General features: G+C 43.2%; 4 protein-coding genes across 9 annotated transcripts in view; 1 reads left to right on the top strand and 3 right to left on the bottom strand.

The window, feature by feature from the left end:
• Nucleotides 1-292: 292 nt before the first annotated feature.
• On the top strand, nucleotides 293-4,561 carry pnrc2 (proline-rich nuclear receptor coactivator 2). The gene is made up of 3 exons (XM_054781927.1): nucleotides 293-500; nucleotides 789-1,013; nucleotides 1,921-4,561. The coding sequence occupies exon 3, from the start codon at nucleotides 1,944-1,946 to the stop codon at nucleotides 2,403-2,405; it is 462 nt and encodes a 153-aa protein (XP_054637902.1). The 5' UTR covers nucleotides 293-500; nucleotides 789-1,013; nucleotides 1,921-1,943; the 3' UTR covers nucleotides 2,406-4,561.
• A 187-nt stretch (nucleotides 4,562-4,748) lies between these two features.
• On the bottom strand, nucleotides 4,749-8,427 carry srsf10a (serine and arginine rich splicing factor 10a). Of its 2 annotated transcripts, none has more exons than XM_054781925.1 (6): nucleotides 8,226-8,427; nucleotides 7,105-7,209; nucleotides 6,418-6,521; nucleotides 5,743-5,899; nucleotides 5,605-5,655; nucleotides 4,749-5,344 (listed from the first exon to the last, which is right to left on the bottom strand). In XM_054781925.1, the coding sequence occupies exons 1-6, from the start codon at nucleotides 8,288-8,290 to the stop codon at nucleotides 5,065-5,067; spliced, it is 762 nt and encodes a 253-aa protein (XP_054637900.1). In that variant the 5' UTR covers nucleotides 8,291-8,427; the 3' UTR covers nucleotides 4,749-5,064. The 2 variants fall into 2 exon arrangements, with proteins under 2 accessions (XP_054637900.1, XP_054637901.1); XM_054781926.1 differs by lacking the exon at nucleotides 7,105-7,209 and adding an exon at nucleotides 6,721-6,996 and having other exon boundaries at nucleotides 6,418-6,513; nucleotides 8,226-8,387.
• Nucleotides 8,428-8,487: 60 nt separating this feature from the next.
• Nucleotides 8,488-10,024, bottom strand: fabp10a (fatty acid binding protein 10a, liver basic). Its single transcript, XM_054781928.1, has 4 exons — nucleotides 9,857-10,024; nucleotides 9,610-9,782; nucleotides 8,672-8,761; nucleotides 8,488-8,582 (listed from the first exon to the last, which is right to left on the bottom strand). Exons 1-4 carry the CDS (start codon nucleotides 9,921-9,923, stop codon nucleotides 8,532-8,534), a joined length of 381 nt encoding a protein of 126 aa, XP_054637903.1. The 5' UTR covers nucleotides 9,924-10,024; the 3' UTR covers nucleotides 8,488-8,531.
• Nucleotides 10,025-11,088: 1,064 nt separating this feature from the next.
• Nucleotides 11,089-16,085, bottom strand: part of myom3 (myomesin 3) — a 71,976-nt gene continuing 66,979 nt past the window's right edge. For all 5 annotated transcript variants that reach the window (XM_054782949.1, XM_054782948.1, XM_054782947.1 and 2 more), the window contains 7 exons: nucleotides 15,764-15,802; nucleotides 15,541-15,646; nucleotides 13,606-13,769; nucleotides 13,501-13,537; nucleotides 13,400-13,422; nucleotides 13,266-13,321; nucleotides 11,089-11,713 (listed from right to left, as the gene is read on the bottom strand). In XM_054782949.1, the coding sequence (XP_054638924.1) occupies nucleotides 11,441-11,713; nucleotides 13,266-13,321; nucleotides 13,400-13,422; nucleotides 13,501-13,537; nucleotides 13,606-13,769; nucleotides 15,541-15,646; nucleotides 15,764-15,802 (698 nt within the window). In that variant the 3' untranslated portion in view covers nucleotides 11,089-11,440. The remainder of the gene's footprint in view (nucleotides 11,714-13,265; nucleotides 13,322-13,399; nucleotides 13,423-13,500; nucleotides 13,538-13,605; nucleotides 13,770-15,540; nucleotides 15,647-15,763; nucleotides 15,803-16,085) is intronic.

The raw sequence follows: 16,085 nt of genomic DNA, 5'->3' as shown, positions 1-16,085 counted from the left end.
GGACATGTAGCTTCATTGCGCATTGCGTGCAATCGCGTTTAAGTAGGTAATAAACGTCATGAATAAGCGGAAAGTCATTGTAGAATCGACGTGTTTTGTATGTTTCTGTGTTTGTCAATGAGGAAATTGCGTTTCGCCACAAAAGCAGGCAAGTCGGCCACTGACGTCACCAGTCTGGCAACAGACTTGTACGCGTCGGGCATGCCAGCCTCTGATTGGTCGGAGCGGTCCCAGCTAGCAACATGATTGGCGGGAGGTGGGGCTGCCAGCGGATACATAGATTCACCGAGGACGACATTTTGTTGCAATCCAGACGCAGTCGGCCGAGAGTGAAGGAGGACATATTTCTTTAATTGCCCTTCCCCCCCCAAAAAAAAGCTTTTGCGGGTGTGTGGGAATATAAATCACTGCGCTTCCCTTCCAACGTCAACCGAGGGATTTTTAGTAATTTCTATCGTAACCCAGACGAAAGGCTTAAATAACCAAGCCTGAAGAAGTCGGTAAGAGTCTTCAATTTCCATTACTGAGAGCCGCTTCTTTAATTTTCTTAAAACTGCCGAACAACATTGAGCCAGGATGGAAATGGTAGTGGGTGTTAGGAGGGGGGTATAGTACTTGCTAATTAATGAAGCGAAATTTTGTCAATATGTACACTTTTTCGCGACAGTCAAAACAACTTGGGGGACAATGGGAGCGAAACTGCGTCATCTCGCGCATCACGGAAGTAGCTCTATTGTTAAGTATTACGTATTTATATGTTAGGAATGACAAATAAAATGTGATTTTAGGTCCTCGACTTCACGGAGTATCGTGCGCCGAGGTGAATTCATGTTCAGCTCGGCTACACGACCAATCAACGCCCATTGGCACCCAACAACAAGCACCCGGACGGGACAAAAGCTGCCAGGACCCCGCAGGAGAAGACCACCCAAAAGCCGGAGGCCACTTGGGGGCGAGAGACTGAAGGCGACGACGAAGAAAGGGGTTCTTTTCCCGGTTGTGGCAACAAAGAGGTGGGTCGAGGTTGTTTTCCTTGTCCGGGTGTGAGAGTCAGTTGGGGGATGGGCGGCACTGGCGGCTTCCTTCTGCACGTAGCTTGTGTGCATAAATCTGCGCATGCGTAGTAGCCCACTGCCAAACCCTTTTTAACGGTAACATTTTTGTCGCCCACCACAATATCGACAAAACACTACCCATACGTTGATTTGCTTAAAGATGGGCGAACATTGATGTACAATTTTCCTTCCCAATTGAATTTTATTTGACAAATTGAATTTTCACTCTGTTGTATAGTGGATGGTGTTGCAATGTTATTACTATTTTACGATGCCCCCTGAAGGTCAAGTTAATAGCGCTAGAGCGCAACAGAATTAATTGAATACATTTATAATACAGCTCCACATCTTATTAAGCAGTAATAGCGTCATCATTCGCTACTCCGTTGCACGTTCACGGATTGAGTGAAGACCTCGGTGCACTGAAATGAGCCATTTGAAGAAACGGTACAAGCAGCTGATGTTTACTAAGTACAAGGAAGAAAAATCCTGAACAGCAGGGAAATACTTACACAACGCTTTGTCATATGACAACAGCACTTTGTCCTTAACAAAAAGAGGAATGAATAAGCTCTTGTTTCTTCATACTACTTACTGAAATAAACATGTTCAAATACAATTAAAGCGTCACCATTACAAGCTGCTGTATGCCACAGTGGCAGTCTGTGTATGCAGCAGGTTTTATTTTTGGTTTGGTTTGGTTTTTTGGCTTTTAGAAAATCATGACTAATGAGAAATGGCGTTACATTGATTCTATTACTGGGGTACAGGAGTGGTTCCTTTTTATTTTATTTACTACATGCGCAAAGTTCTATTGGGTAAATTAGTTTTGAGGCGTAAACATGTAAATTTCTGTTTTTTTTAGGTGACACCTAATTTGGTAGCATCATGGGAGGTGGAGGCGGGGAGAGACTCAACATTCCAGGCCCCCACCATGAGCGACCCAAGAAGAAGAACCAACTGGGTCGGGCCAAGCCAAGAAGCCGCAATCAGAACGGTGCCGTGGTAGCCGAAGCCACGGCAGGGGGCGCCGGCGTCCTCCACCAGAACGGCCACCGCAGGAACGATAAGGGCGGCGTCTACCACAGGTCTCCAGAGGCTGACAAGAGCACGGCCGTCCGATTTGCAGACGCCTACGACCAGAATTGGGAGGGAGCGGTGTCCCACCTCAACACGCTCCTGAGTGCCCAGGGCAGTCCCAGCTATGCCGGGCCCAAGTTTAGCGAGCCACCCTCACCCAGCGTGTTGCCCAAGCCCCCCAGTCACTGGGTGTCCTTCCCCATGAGGGGGTGTGACAACAGGGAGATGATGGCCTTCCAGCTTAAGAGCCTCTTAAAGGTACAGGCCTGATTGTGCGCCTCCCTCTGAGGGCATCCACCCACCAGGAACACCTCTGTGCTGTAATAGTCTTTAGATTGGACCCTTGGGTGAGAGATAACGTAAGGCTAATTTTTAAACAATGCGATATTACAGTTCTGCTGCCTTGCTGGTTGGTGATGCCGTCGGACAATTCGACTTTCTGACGACCCGGATACCCTTTCTTTGCGTTTTAGCTGCGGTTTTGTTCTTTTTATTTTGGCTATTGAAGCAGATTGGGTGCACTTATTTTTTGTCTTAAGTGCAGTTACTTCCCATCACTTTTATAGTCCACTTCTGTGGACAGACTTTTTATTTTTTTAACATTCTCTATGGTCACATGGAAGAATGCAGGCGTTAACACTTAGTCACATTTGTACCATATTCCAAAACAGGAGCCTAACATTCTTATTAGAAAATGTAAGATTCTCAAACTGCAATTCTGCAGGGAAATTGAGTAGATTCTTTAATAGAATAGGCGAAATGGGGTAAGGTTGAAGGTTAAACCTCAACTGACATGGCACACGGGCCTCAGCCTGTCTGCTCATGTACTTTTTTTTTTTTTTAATTGCGCTGTGCGCACATGCACTATAGAATGGTCTTTGTCACATACAGTGTACAGCAAAATTTGTCTTTGCATTAACCCATCCTCTTGAGGAGCAGTGGGCAGCCATCATGCGACACCCGGGGACCGGATGTGGGTTGTAGGTCAGCATCTTGGTCAGTGAAACATCCATGTGGGTGAAGTGTCTTGCTCAGTCACAATAGTGACTGGGATGGAGGAAGCGGTATTCAAATGGGAGCCCTGTGGTTACTGAATGTCCCGCTTTACCCCCTGAGCCACACAGTCACATATTTTCAGAACAGAGCTGGTCTGAGGCCCACAACACTTATCATGGTCCTCTAGTGTTTGTTTGCTGGATGTGTGTTACCAAAGCGATGTTTTTGACTGGGTTGTCAGCCTCTTGTAGCACCTCAGTCTTTCTATGAATTAACACTTGTGCAGCTTTAACATGCGGAAGAGGACCAAGCTTTAGATTTGTGGCCCTCTTAGCCACACTTCTCTGTGGTCCTGTTGGCTGCACAAGTGTTTTTTAAAGAGACAATTGAGGAAGCAGTGTGTGAGATGAGGCAAGTGTTAGTTTTCTCCTGTGTTTACAAAAAAGATGCCATCATGAAGTCAGGAGATTGCCACTCACTGCCTATTTAGCCTATTTTGCACTGCAGGCACTTGTGTCCATAAGTTACAGGCCACCATACTGTTGAATCAACAGATGCGTAATAGACTATCTTCATTTTTTTAAACCTGTTTAAGTCATATCGCCGCAGATGAGCCAGTTTGCTTTCCCTGTGCAGAATTGGAGCTGTTTTATAGCCAGACTAAAGACGACAAAGCAGCGTTTGTTTATCATGTCTTTCAGGAGCCATGTAAATAACATGTATAGAGTTCTTGTAGCATATTGTACATTTGCAGGCCCACTTTGAGGCTTGCCCGACAAAAGTATTTTTAGTAATAACACTGAATGTATGAGATGTGCTAAGGACGTGTCTCAACTTCAATGCTGAATATTTTTATTAAGAAAAAAGGAAAAAAAACTGCCTAATAGCATTTGCCAGTACCCCTGCACTGAATCTTTCCAGAGATGTTGCACATTTTATATTATTTCATATGGTATGCAGTGTAGGGAGACGGGTGCGATGTGCAAAGAACATTAATTAAATATGGCAATTGGAATCTGGTAGACTTGCTAATGCACCACTTTCTTAAAAGGATTTGTATGCTTTTGAGTTTACTTACTGTGCCCAAGTTGAAGAACCCTTCTCAGAAAGTAAATTTGCCCTTTCTTCTCTGCTGTTCTTCCGCCAGCTGATTTGTATTTTTCTGCTCATTTGCCATAATTGTTCATTCGGTGCAGAGTGGTGCATTGCCAAGTCTCCTTCATACTAAATTAACTTGTGATGGAATTGGCTTTCAATTTGTCCCCACTGACAATGTCATCTTATGTGAAAGAAAATGCCCTGTTTTAAGATTTGTAACCATTGATTTAAAAAAAAAAAAAACAAAACTATGAATGTGCTGCACTCTTGATTTGGAAAAACTAAATTTTACACAAAAGAAAAAATAAAATCCCTTTCCCTTCCCCCTAAAACATGTTTGACTGTCTTCATTCATAAAATGTGTGAATAATATTTTTAATTCTCTGCATAGAACAGTTAAGTGTATTTCTATGTAGCTTGCCCTACTAAGGGCGCAGGGGTACGCTGGAGTCTTTCCCAGCTGACGTTTGGGCAAGAGGTGGGGTATAACGAACTGGTCGCCAGCCAATCTCAAGTGTATTAAGTGTATTTGCAGAGGTCAATTCTTTATTGAATTATTGAACAGATGAGTACATGTAGTTGAGTATACAACACAGAAAAAAGCTACATCAGCATTGGTTGACTGTTAAGGACTATTAATATCTACACCCCCTCCTAACACTGTTAAGGGCACAGTGGTCAACTTAACAGTGATAACATGAAAAATTGTCAACAAAACTGCATGAATCATAAAACAGGTGTCAGCCCAACGTGATTAAGAAGTGTAAACTGAGACTAGAACTTGTTCAAACGAGAAATTGAATCCTAACTTCGAATATCTGGAGGTTGGGGCAGCTTACCGACCTCCTGACTTGCATTCCGCCCAGGACCGAGAGCGCGAAGGTGAGCGGGACACAGATCTGGACATGGACCGTGACGGGGATCGACCAGACGAGCGCTTGTGGGCGCTGGGGCTGGGGTGGATCTCTTCGGCAGGGGTGTGCGACCTGGACCGGCTCTTTTTGCTCTTGTGCCTCAACTTGGAGGGTGTGGGAGAGGGTGAGCGGGATGCCGAGCGGTTCCGGGAGCTCGTTTCGTGCTGGGTCCTGTGGCGGTCGTGTGTGGCGCTCCTGTGCCTGGTGACAACATGAGCATTGTATTGTATTTGTACTTTATTTATCCCACAGCGGGGAAATTCACTTGTTACAGCAGCAAGCAAGATACGCAAGTAAAGAATACAGTGTAAAGAATACATAGAGAAACTTACAACATTTTATTGTGTCCTAACATGACTTTCTTCAGTCTTCTGATTGGTTGCAATGGTTTTAGATTGAGGGTTTATAGCACCACGTGCTGGAAGGAGGACATTTATTGACTTGAGTAATTGTGTGCTTACTTGTCATTTTCACGGCTTCTGCTGCGCCTGTGTCGGCTGTAGGATCGTGAGCTGAAGTAGCAACAGGAAGATATAACCATCAGGGGTGACAAAATAAATGAATGTAGCAGAGCATATTAAAGCGGGTCAACAACATACTCTCTCGGGCTATCGGACCTCCGCCGGGGTCGGCGTTCATAGGAGGGGCTGCGGGACCTGCGGCGGTCGTAGCTGCGGCTCCGTGAGCGTCTGCGGCGGTCATCGTCATAGAAACTGCGTGGCGAATGTCGCTCCCTGGACTTCATCTGGTTGGGAGCTTGAGATCCAATGCAAGACGTTAAGTAACATTCCACAACTTTCATACAGTAGAACCTCTGAGGCCAAAAGTCAATTTGTTAGGATTCTGACTACTCTCTACAAGTGTTAAAAGTTTAATAGTATAAACAAAAATTAAAAAGTTGAATGACAAGGCCATAATTAGACCAGTTGTCATATTTATGAGTCACTCAAGTGTAAAAAGAAGTTAACCACTACAAAAACAGTAGCTCAGCACTGATAAGTGATGAGTACGGTGACGCTAGAGTCTTACTGCTTTGAACATGAGTCTTAACACCCTTCCACGAGGCAGCTGCTTCTTTTGGAATAAGTGTCACAAAAAGCCAAAGAAAAAGCGAAACAGAATTATTCCTTTTGATGCTTGCTGAACAAAGGTCTTGGTAAAGTACACAAGCGCATGGCGATGGTCTTTTAATGGTAAATACTCCAAACTACAATTGCAATCGAGTTCTGAATTGTGTGGTTCGCCTTTAGGGGGTTCCAGTGATGCACTCTTACTCTTGCGGTCTCCCTGGGCGAACTGGATCTCAATCTGGCGCCCGCACACCCACTTGCGGTCCAGGTTGTGGAGGGCGTCCTCGGCGTCGCGGACGTCTTCGAACGTGCCGACGTGTGTTAAGGCTTTTGGTTTTTGTGGTAACATTAGAACACACACACACGCACACACCAGCACAACAATCACAGCAGGCTAGTTGTTGCTATCCATCATTATTGATGTGGATCAGTATTACAATACATAACATAAATTTGTGATTGGTGGACAAGACAGATATCGATGGTGATCAGATTAGAGGAGGATACATAAAGTTTGTCTGGTTACCTTTAACACTCTTGACCTTTGACCTTGAGCTTGCTCTTTAATGCCTTGGCAGACGAAGTCGCCGCTTGTCTTTGGCCAATAAACACTTTGCTTTTCCTCCCTTTGGCTGTCTCCTCTGTGCATCTTCATGCTTTTGCTCTGTGCGTTCTAGCGCTTCTGGTCTTTGGCTTCAATCTACTCTCGACTACTTTCTGTTTCTTTCTTTCTTTGGGGAGAGAGAGGGGCGGGCAGAACTCCAGAACTGTATCTTTACCATTCTGAGGCAACAACAGAAGAAATAGTAGTTAGCAGTGAGCGTCCTCAAAATGGAAGAACACATAAGAAAATAATAAATATGGACATGTAAAGAAAAGAATAAAGGATATTGAATGTAAGCAAATCCTCTTGGCCGCCGCGTATAGAAGTCAAGTGGAATGTAGACGTCTACAATAGGCCCGTAACGACCAAACTCACGTCGTAAATCTTCTGGCCTAAAGTGTCATGAAATAAGCACATTTATTCTGGTGGCTAGCATGGCCACCTTGGAGCCTACAATCTATGTGCGTGTGTGTTTGTGTGTTTGAATTCACACAACCAGTTAAGTGTTAAATGTTTGAATAGAAGCTGGAATGAAACACCACACATCCACAGCAAGCTAGAAAAAAAAATGGCAGTTTACATGAAACTGGACTGAAAACCACTCAAAAAAATGAAAGGAACAAAACGAAAGCTGTATTTGTTAATTGTTATTTAAATCACATTTGATAAGTACTGCAGCTACTACATTTGCATCATTCAGAATTTCTAACAATTGTCAGCATGCTAACTAACTAAACTTTTCCATGCAAGAAGTGGCATAAATCGACTTTTCTGCACAAAACCACACACCAAAACATCGACTTTCATGTACAATTCGCGTTAAAGTTCAATCACGCAACTTAATTATCTTAGTTATGAATTCTCACCAAACTTAGTTAAAATAGTAATTATTTTTTTAAAAAATCGTTTAGTTTAATTTTCTCACATTAACATTTTGCTCATACAAATTACAACGGTGTCTGATCTAAAACAGGAAACGTATACTATATCCATAATACAAGCACCACGATATCGTATGTGTGAGAAGGAAATATTAAGTTATTCAACATTCATTTTATTTCTACACAGTACACATTCATGATAAAGTGTGATAAATTAACGTATGTACTGCAACAGCGACGTATTCTATTTCTAGAACTTTCCAAACCGTTCCATGTAAAGGTAAGTGTAGCTGCTAGCACTTAGCTTCACTGCATGAAGTGACGTCAGCACTTTCTTTGTTATAATGTATTTTAAATAACACTATTCCTATCAGTTTAAAACAACATTATTTAGAGCGTAAACCTGAATTAAAAACGACAACATTAAAAGGGTTTACGTCATTTAGCCACTTAAGATAGCGTGGCTAAAGTAGCGCTAGCACACTGATAGCTAAGGCATGCTCACGAGCACTTCGGTGAGGCCGTACCTGGACTCGTCGGAGATATTCCGCACAAAGAGAGAGGAATTCGGTGGCCGCAGGTACCTCGTCATTATTAACGACGATTAGATGGCGACTTGTTAGACAAACGTGTGTTTTAAATCGTCCTGTTGTCGACTGCAGTTGTTCCTTGCCTTGGCTAACACTAACAGGCTACGTGGCTGGGTAACGTGATATGCGCATGCTCAATGTAGCCTTGTACGTGTGGTGCTTTCAAGGCTGTAAAAAAAAAACGAAAAAACGACACACGTTTTATATTTAAATAGACTTTTATTCCAAAAGTCACTGCCAGGTTTACATTTTCTTGCTCTTCCTGATGAGCGTAGCAGATCCCATGGTCAAAGTCTTGACAAGAGTAGAGAAAAAGGTTCTGTTATTATATTCATAATTTACATCATAGACTGTATGAAAGACAAGCCTTGGATTCAAGGTACCTCGATCATTTCCCCTCCTTTGAGTTCCTGGATGTGGCAGAACTTGCCAGTTTTGCAGACTAGTTTGCCCCCCTCCAGGTTGACAACGCACTGGGAGGTCACAAGGCAACAAAAACACATGAAATCTATGCAATTTTTGCACTCACACTCATTTGTTTTGTGCCCACACCACACTATTGCTTAATATGCTGTGGTGTATTAACGTATGAACAAAGAGTTGCATCAGCCTTAAACTTTGGTGCATATTTCGAAACTTGGTTAAGGGTGTTTTTTTCTGTGTAAACTCATCCGTTTGAGGCCACTTGGGTTTAACTCGGCGTTGTAAATACAACGCGATAAAAGTCAAATAGCGTACTGGTATGTAATATGTGAAGCAATTAACATGTATAAAACGGGGATTTATGTGAATATGTGGACATTTACAGGAGTTAACTGCGTTGATTTAGTAGACATGAAAGGGTTTAGGGGGCGTGCTTTTATTCAATTAGCGTGCATATCTGCTTATGTAAAAAAAGCCAAACTGCTCATGATGATGCTTTTAAATGTAATTATTACTGATATTTATTGATGTGTGTATAAACTACAGATTGTAGAGTACCCCCAATTTCTAGTTGATGTGTATTTAAATTTTGTTTCTGGAATTTAAATGAAAAAGTATACAGATTATTAGTATCAGTAATTATTATATAAATTATTATTATTGTTATCACACTATTTTATTCCCATGGACTTTTTTATGGAATTTATTTAAATTAATTAAAAAAATGTCATTGATCCAAACAAAATAAAAATAAAAAGTCTATACTGATCATTATTAATAGTAACATTTTTATACTGTATTTCCCCTGGGAAGTTTTCATTATGTTTATGAAAGAAACGAGCCATATTTTTGTCCTAAACTTATGGACGGCTGAGTAAAGCCGGTGGTGTTCAGAGACCTTGAGCTTTTTGCCGTCCATGGTGGTGATATCAGCCTCCTTGCCAATGGTGAAGGAGTTGGTCACAGTCTTCCCGGGGGTCTTGGTGGTCACCACAAAGTCGTTGCCCTTCTGTGTGATCTCCGTCACGGGCTTGATGTCTTTGGCCATCTTGATGACCTCGTCTGGCAGCTCTGGAGAGTGAAATATTGTTACGTCATGCCACATAAATCACAGTGGGGTTTTTTTTGTTTGTTTTTTCCGTCACCCATAGCCTTGAGGAACTGCTCATAGTTCTCCTGAGCGTAGACCTGCCATGTGCCGTTAAAGTCCATGTTGTCCAGGAGGTTCTCCTTCACCAAGGGATGGGCTTGGACAGGCTGTGAGGGAAGCTCAACAACGTGTGGAGGATGTCTGAAGGCTTCCACTTGTTCTTATAATCATTGGCCGTTGTGTTTAATTAGTAACTCACCCAGTGAGCCAATCTCGTCTTTGTTTGAACAACCTGGAGTTCATGTACTCCCTTAATGGAGGAATAAAGCTTGCAGCATAATTGACACTACTTTTGTCATGAAGCGTTCAAGAGTTGACACTTGAAGATGTGATTTGGTCAAGTAGGAGAGACAACACCCTGAAGGGATTTCATTTAATGAGGACCACAAAGCTCACGCTTGCAATTTGAGGAAGCACAATTAAAAGCATTTCAAAGAATAAAAAGTGCAGTACATATCTGCCTGATGTAATACATCTTACCTTTACACACGTCCGCAACCTTTCTCCCGCTGTGTGTCGTTGAACCCTGATCAAGTGAGGCCCGCTAGCGGGTTGAACGACACTATGGACTGTTTGCACTAAAGTGCAAAAAAAAAATTAAAAAATAAAATCAATTTACTTTACCTTTGGACATACCTGAAGTTAGCTTACAACTTTTTCTTTATTATTCTCAAGCCACTGCGCCTCCCAGAAGAAAAAACCCTGCTCTAGAAGGTTTGAAAGTCCCGTTTCATGAGAGTTGGCGTGGCTCCGTAGGACTCAAAGCTCGGCTCTTAGGTGCTCTGAAACTGCTGTCCCCCAATTGGGACACACCTATTGTTATGTAATAATGGTCGTTACGTATTTTGTGCATTAAAGATGCTAAAAGCAATCCAATGTAGTTCAATAGGGTAATCCCTTGCCACTTCACACTTCAAATTTGCAGTATTATAATAAATAATAAAATTTGCAATATTTCAATAAATCATGCTGTTTCTTGGTTGAATACGGCAATATTAGTAGAAACAAAATATGCGTATTTTAAAAAATGCTTCATATTTTTGCCTAAATTAAGCGTTTTCAAGCAGACAAATGGCTAAATGACGTAAAATGCGTATAAATAATTCATTCAGAAGGCGCATTCAAAGATGTTGGGATGATATGTAGTATTCTACACTGGTCACTAGGTGTCAGTAATGTTACTGTAATGTTCGGTGAGACACACAAAGACCAGACTTGATCGCCGGAACATCAGGCTTTTATTGCAGCTTTGAATTATCTCACAACAGGCACAATAATCCCTAAACACTTTTTTTTAAAGTGAGCTGAAGATGTCCCCCATGCTGCACTTTGGACACCCGTTCATTCCCCTTTGTATCCTCCATGAATCAGGAAGTAGCCTGTAACTAGCAAACAAACACGACACTCCAAGACAGTTGTTACCAGTTTGGCCTTGGCGAAGGTCTGCATAGACTCGAGGCTGTGAGAAGACCAACCAAACACCATCATGTGCACCTTTGCTTCTATTGCACCAAACCGAGTCTACAATTTTTCACTCTAACATTGCTTTAAGAGACAATAAAACCCTCTACTCCTACTCTCACAGGCCCATCTCCACAGCATTGGCCGGCGGCAGCTCACCGTGCTTGTACACGCTCACTGTCACGTCCACTGTCTCTGAGCCGCACCGGTTGCGCACCACCACGCTGTACTTGCCCGAGTTGTCCGTGTGGACGTCGTTGATGGTGATGGTGCTGCAGCGGGGCTCTTTGGTGATGAAGAACTGACCCTCGCTGGGAAGCTCTCGGTCATTGCGCAGCCAGAAGACGTCCGGGTCCGGGTCGCCCTCGATGAAGCACGTCAGGCACAAAGACTGTGGAGGGAGGTAGGGAGGCTGAACATTAAGATTTCAATATGGTGACGACAGTGGAACTGCTTAAGTCCGAAAGGTTGGAAATCCAACCAATTTTCAGCCAAGTTGTCCTCCCGGTCTCCGGCCACCTCTTCCAGTTCCACCGGGAGGACACCAAGGTGTTCCCAGGCCAGCAGTGAGGCATAATCCCTCCGGCTGGGCATGCCTGGAACACCTCACCTGGGAGGCTGCCGGGAGGCATCTGGACTAGATGCCCGAGCCACCTCAACTGGCTCCTCTCGATGTGAAGAAGCAGTGGCTCTACTCTGAGCCCCTACCAGATGACCGAGCTCCTCACCCTATCTTTTAGGGTGAGTCCAGCCATCCTACGGAGGAAGCTCATTTCAGCCGCTTGTATCCGCAATCTCGTTCTTTTGGTCACGACCCAAAGCTCATGACCATAGGTGAGGGTGGGAACATAGATCGACCGGTAAATTCAGAGCTTCGCATTCTGGCTCAGCTCTCTCTTCACCACGACGGTCCGGTACAGCGACCGCATTACTGCAGATGCTGTGCCGATCCGCCAGCCGACGTCACGCACCAACCTTCCCTCACTCGTTAACAAGACCCCGAGATACTTGAACTCCTCCACCTGGGGAAAGACGTCACTCCCAACCCAGCAGGTGCAATCCATGGCCCCGGATTTGGAGGTGCTGAGTCTCATCCCAGAAGCTTCACCCTTAGCTGCAAACTGCCCAAGTAAACGCTGAAGCTCACAGCTTGATGAGGCCATCAGGACCACATCGTCTACGAATAGCAGAGCTGAGATCCCGAGGTCCCCCAAACTGGACTCCATCGATGCCTTGGCTGCAGCTAGAAATTCTGTCCATGAAGATTATGAACAGAATCGGTGACAAAGGGCAGCCTTGGCGGAGGCCAACATTCACTTACTGCTGGCAATGCAAACCAGGCTCTTGTTCTGGTTGTACAAAGACCGAATGGCACATAGTAGCGTGCCACCAATCCCGTACTCCTGGTCGAATGCCTTTTCCAAGTCTACAAAGCACATGTAGACCGGTTGGGAAGACTCATGTATCCTCCAGTACCCTTGTAAGGGTCGGAGCTGGTCCAGTGTTCTGCGACTAGGATGAAAACCACATTGCACCTCCTGTAGCCAAGGTTTGACGGTTGTACCCTTCTCTCCAGCACTTTCCCAGGGAGGCTGAGGAGTGGGATTCCCCTACAATTGGAACACACCCTCCGGTCACCCTTGAATTGGTGAATGTGATGATAACCGTAGAATGAGAAATGGTGCTTATCTGTCAGGGCTGCTCAGTACAATATGGATGACAGTAAGTCTACAATAACTGAACAATGATTGTAAAGTTTAGTCTTTTAGTGAAGGGACGAGCGGTAAACCTCCCTCTGCACCCTTGCCATCTTAGTGTATTTTACTAGAGGTCAACTTCTTTTTACGCTTACATGATCACAAAACAAGTTCTTGTTGTTGTTTTCCTATCAAAGTTAAAGTTTCCTATTGTGTTGGACCTCAGCATGTCGTCTGGTGTCGTACCTTGCCCTCCATGATGGCCACCACATCTGGGAGGCCCTTTGTCACTTTAGCCCGGTCTGAAAAGGACAAAGACTTAACATGACACCCGACCGCTCTATAATCTTTTTATCTATGAGAGGAGCAGGAATACTCACTTTTCTCAGTGACGGCTTCTTGCCTGGGGAATAAACACAGAAAACAGAGGTCAGGAAACAATGCTGTGTGGTTTTAAACTAGTAAGAGATACTATACTTACTTCAGCCTCTGGTGCTCCAGCAAGGCATCAACAAAGGCTGTGAATATATATTAATATAAATGATTTTAAAGTGTCATATATATTTCATGTGTTAATTCTACATACCTTGTCCAGACAGGTCAAGATGGCGTGTGTGTGTCTCCTGGCCGTCAAACATCTCTAAGCTGTATTTGCCCTTGTCGTTCTCTGTGGGGTTAAAGATGTCCATCCAGACTGTGTGAGCATTGCTGCCCATCCTGGTCCTGGCCTGGGGCTCCATCCTCTTCTCCCTGCAGGGGAAACAACCTGAGTGTGCGCCAGGAAATATAACTAGACCCGAGCACCACTCATACACCTTCAGCCATGACCACCTCCTGCATTTGCTTGGATTTTGTCACTAAAATGAACGCGTTATTCACTAGGAAATGAAGGGGAAAAAAATCATAAATCTGCATGGATCTTGTCCAGATACACACCTACATTTAAAGCCACCATACCCCACTCCTTTAAAGAGTTTTGTGAAATTATTTAACTATTATTTTTAAATAATCCAGCAAACACACTACAGCCTCGGTTTCCAAAGTGGGGTACGCAAAACTGTCAGGGGGGTACCTAAAAATTAAAAACAGCCAGACCACATTGGTGTCTGAAAGCTTAACGCGGTTACACAGTGCGCTTGAACACCTCATCATGTAAACATCGCCTGCACAGCGCAGGGAGTACAGTGCAGAAGAAAGGAGACGGACAGAAGTCGTTCATTGTTGTGTGTGCGTTATATGAACAAATGACTATGTTTGGATGTAATAACTCTTAAATAATTACATGAATCAAGTAATTAAAATAAATGAAATAAATACATTCTTAAATAATACATATAAAAAAATATATATACATAATATTTCATTACATATATTAAACAGGTGAGGAATAATTCAGAGTAAAATGTTTTTTGTGTGCGTACTGTAGTTGATGTTTTTTAAGTATGCAGGAGCAGGGGGTACATGGCTTCTGGTCAAATGTCTGAATGGGCACGGGACTGTGAAATGTTTAGGAACCACTGCACTAGAGGGACGCAAACATTTACAGTATACAGTGTACTGTAATCTATAATGAGTCTATTCCTTCCATCACCAGCAGGTGGTACTGGAACCTTGCTTAGAATAGCAGGTCCGGTCTAGCCATAGAAGTAGCTTACAGTACATTTAACCATTGTTTAAAAACATCCCAAAGCTGTGTTCATTAAATATCAGATAAAACGCAGAGCAATGCAAGATTATTTCTGAACTAAAAGAAAAAGTAGCGTGTTTGTTTGGTCTGTTGACTTTAAATAGCCGTCCTTAATTAATTTCCATTACGAGAAAACTAATTAGATTACACAGTCAGGGGTGTACTTCATAGGGGTGATAAGGGGGTTATAACCGCTCACAATAATCAAATCTAGCCAATGTTACACCCCACAATAACCACATAACTGTGATAATTAAAAATATCTACAAGATTTTATGACCTTTTTATCGATTTCATGTCATTTGAAAGCAACTGACAGTAAAATCTTTAATAAGACAATATTTAAACTACTCGGTACAGTACATGTTTTTATACTACTTATAAAGAACGCAGCAAACCTTACGTGTCGTCATAACAGTTGTATATATTTCAAACAATTGCAGCAGTTTAAGACAGGTAGCCTGGCTAACATCCGTTTTGTTTGTGAACTTGCAACATTTCTGTCATGCAGTTGTTTTGGGGTTTGTGTGTGTTCTTGACATTTGCAGCCTTTTTCTATTGTATTTGTTCTTGGTCCTGCACTGCGATTATAGCATTTTCCTGTTACTTGTGTTTTTGGATCATTTCTGTGTTTGGAGCGTTGCCGTGCGTTTTCTTGCGTCTGCCCCTGTAGTTTTACTTTTCTTCAGCTATACATATATATATATATATATATATCTTTTTTTTAATACCCTGTGTCCAATTTTGAAGGCTAATCAGCTTTTTGTTTGTGCAGATGTTGCTACAGCTGTCGCTATGAGTTTCTACTGGGAGCTGCTCTCCACGTGGACTCACTTGAAGCTCCAGATGGTCTTGAGGTAGCTGATATAATATTTGAGCGAGCAGTAGAGCCTGAAGCCTTCAGCGGTGCTCTGAACCCTCAGCGGACCTGCTGACATTGCTGCACATAGAGAGAGATTGAAAAGATGCAGACACACACTTTAACGAGCACCGGCATCAGCAGTCGTACTGTTGTCGTGTCAACGCAGCACACCCGCTGGCGTCCCTCCTCACTCACCGCATTGTTTGCTCAGCTGCTGGAGAAGCTTGTTGAACTCTGTATTAAAAGACATAACTAATGAGCTTTACCACAATCACACACACATCTGCCAAGTGACATTTAGGGAACGTTTACACACACACATAATAGTTAAAAAAACAACTGAAAATGCTGTAATGTGCATGCCAGGCCACTTGTTAGCGATGTTGCATTGTTAAAAAAATATTACAAACATGCACACCAACTGCATGTCCTCCTGGTTGGTATAAAGTGTACTTTAAAGACTATTTTTAGACATACATGTATATGAATATAGAGCAGGGGTTACCAACATGGTGCC

The sequence above is a fragment of the Dunckerocampus dactyliophorus genome, chromosome 7, assembly GCF_027744805.1.
Source record: "Dunckerocampus dactyliophorus isolate RoL2022-P2 chromosome 7, RoL_Ddac_1.1, whole genome shotgun sequence".
NCBI lineage: Eukaryota > Metazoa > Chordata > Actinopteri > Syngnathiformes > Syngnathidae > Dunckerocampus > Dunckerocampus dactyliophorus.
This window is presented reverse-complemented; position numbering and strand designations above follow the sequence as displayed.

What these genes read in the sequence shown, in the direction of transcription:
- pnrc2 (XM_054781927.1), top strand. Translation starts at nt 1,944, where the DNA reads ATGGGAGGTGGAGGCGGGGAGAGACTCAACATTCCAGGCCCCCACCAT.
- fabp10a (XM_054781928.1), bottom strand. Translation starts at nt 9,923, where the DNA reads ATGGACTTTAACGGCACATGGCAGGTCTACGCTCAGGAGAACTATGAG. An exon ending in GCAGTTCCTCAAGGCTATGG is followed by an intron (nt 9,783 to 9,856) that starts GTGACGGAAAAA and finishes TTCACTCTCCAG; the next exon opens with AGCTGCCAGACGAGGTCATC. An exon ending in AAGGAGGGGAAATGATCGAG is followed by an intron (nt 8,583 to 8,671) that starts GTACCTTGAATC and finishes ACTCTTGTCAAG; the next exon opens with ACTTTGACCATGGGATCTGC.
- srsf10a (XM_054781925.1), bottom strand. Translation starts at nt 8,290, where the DNA reads ATGACGAGGTACCTGCGGCCACCGAATTCCTCTCTCTTTGTGCGGAAT. An exon ending in AATATCTCCGACGAGTCCAG is followed by an intron (nt 7,210 to 8,225) that starts GTACGGCCTCAC and finishes ATGACACTTTAG; the next exon opens with GCCAGAAGATTTACGACGTG. An exon ending in AGAAGCCGTGAAAATGACAA is followed by an intron (nt 5,345 to 5,604) that starts GTAAGCACACAA and finishes TGTTGTCACCAG; the next exon opens with GCACAGGAGCGCCACACACG.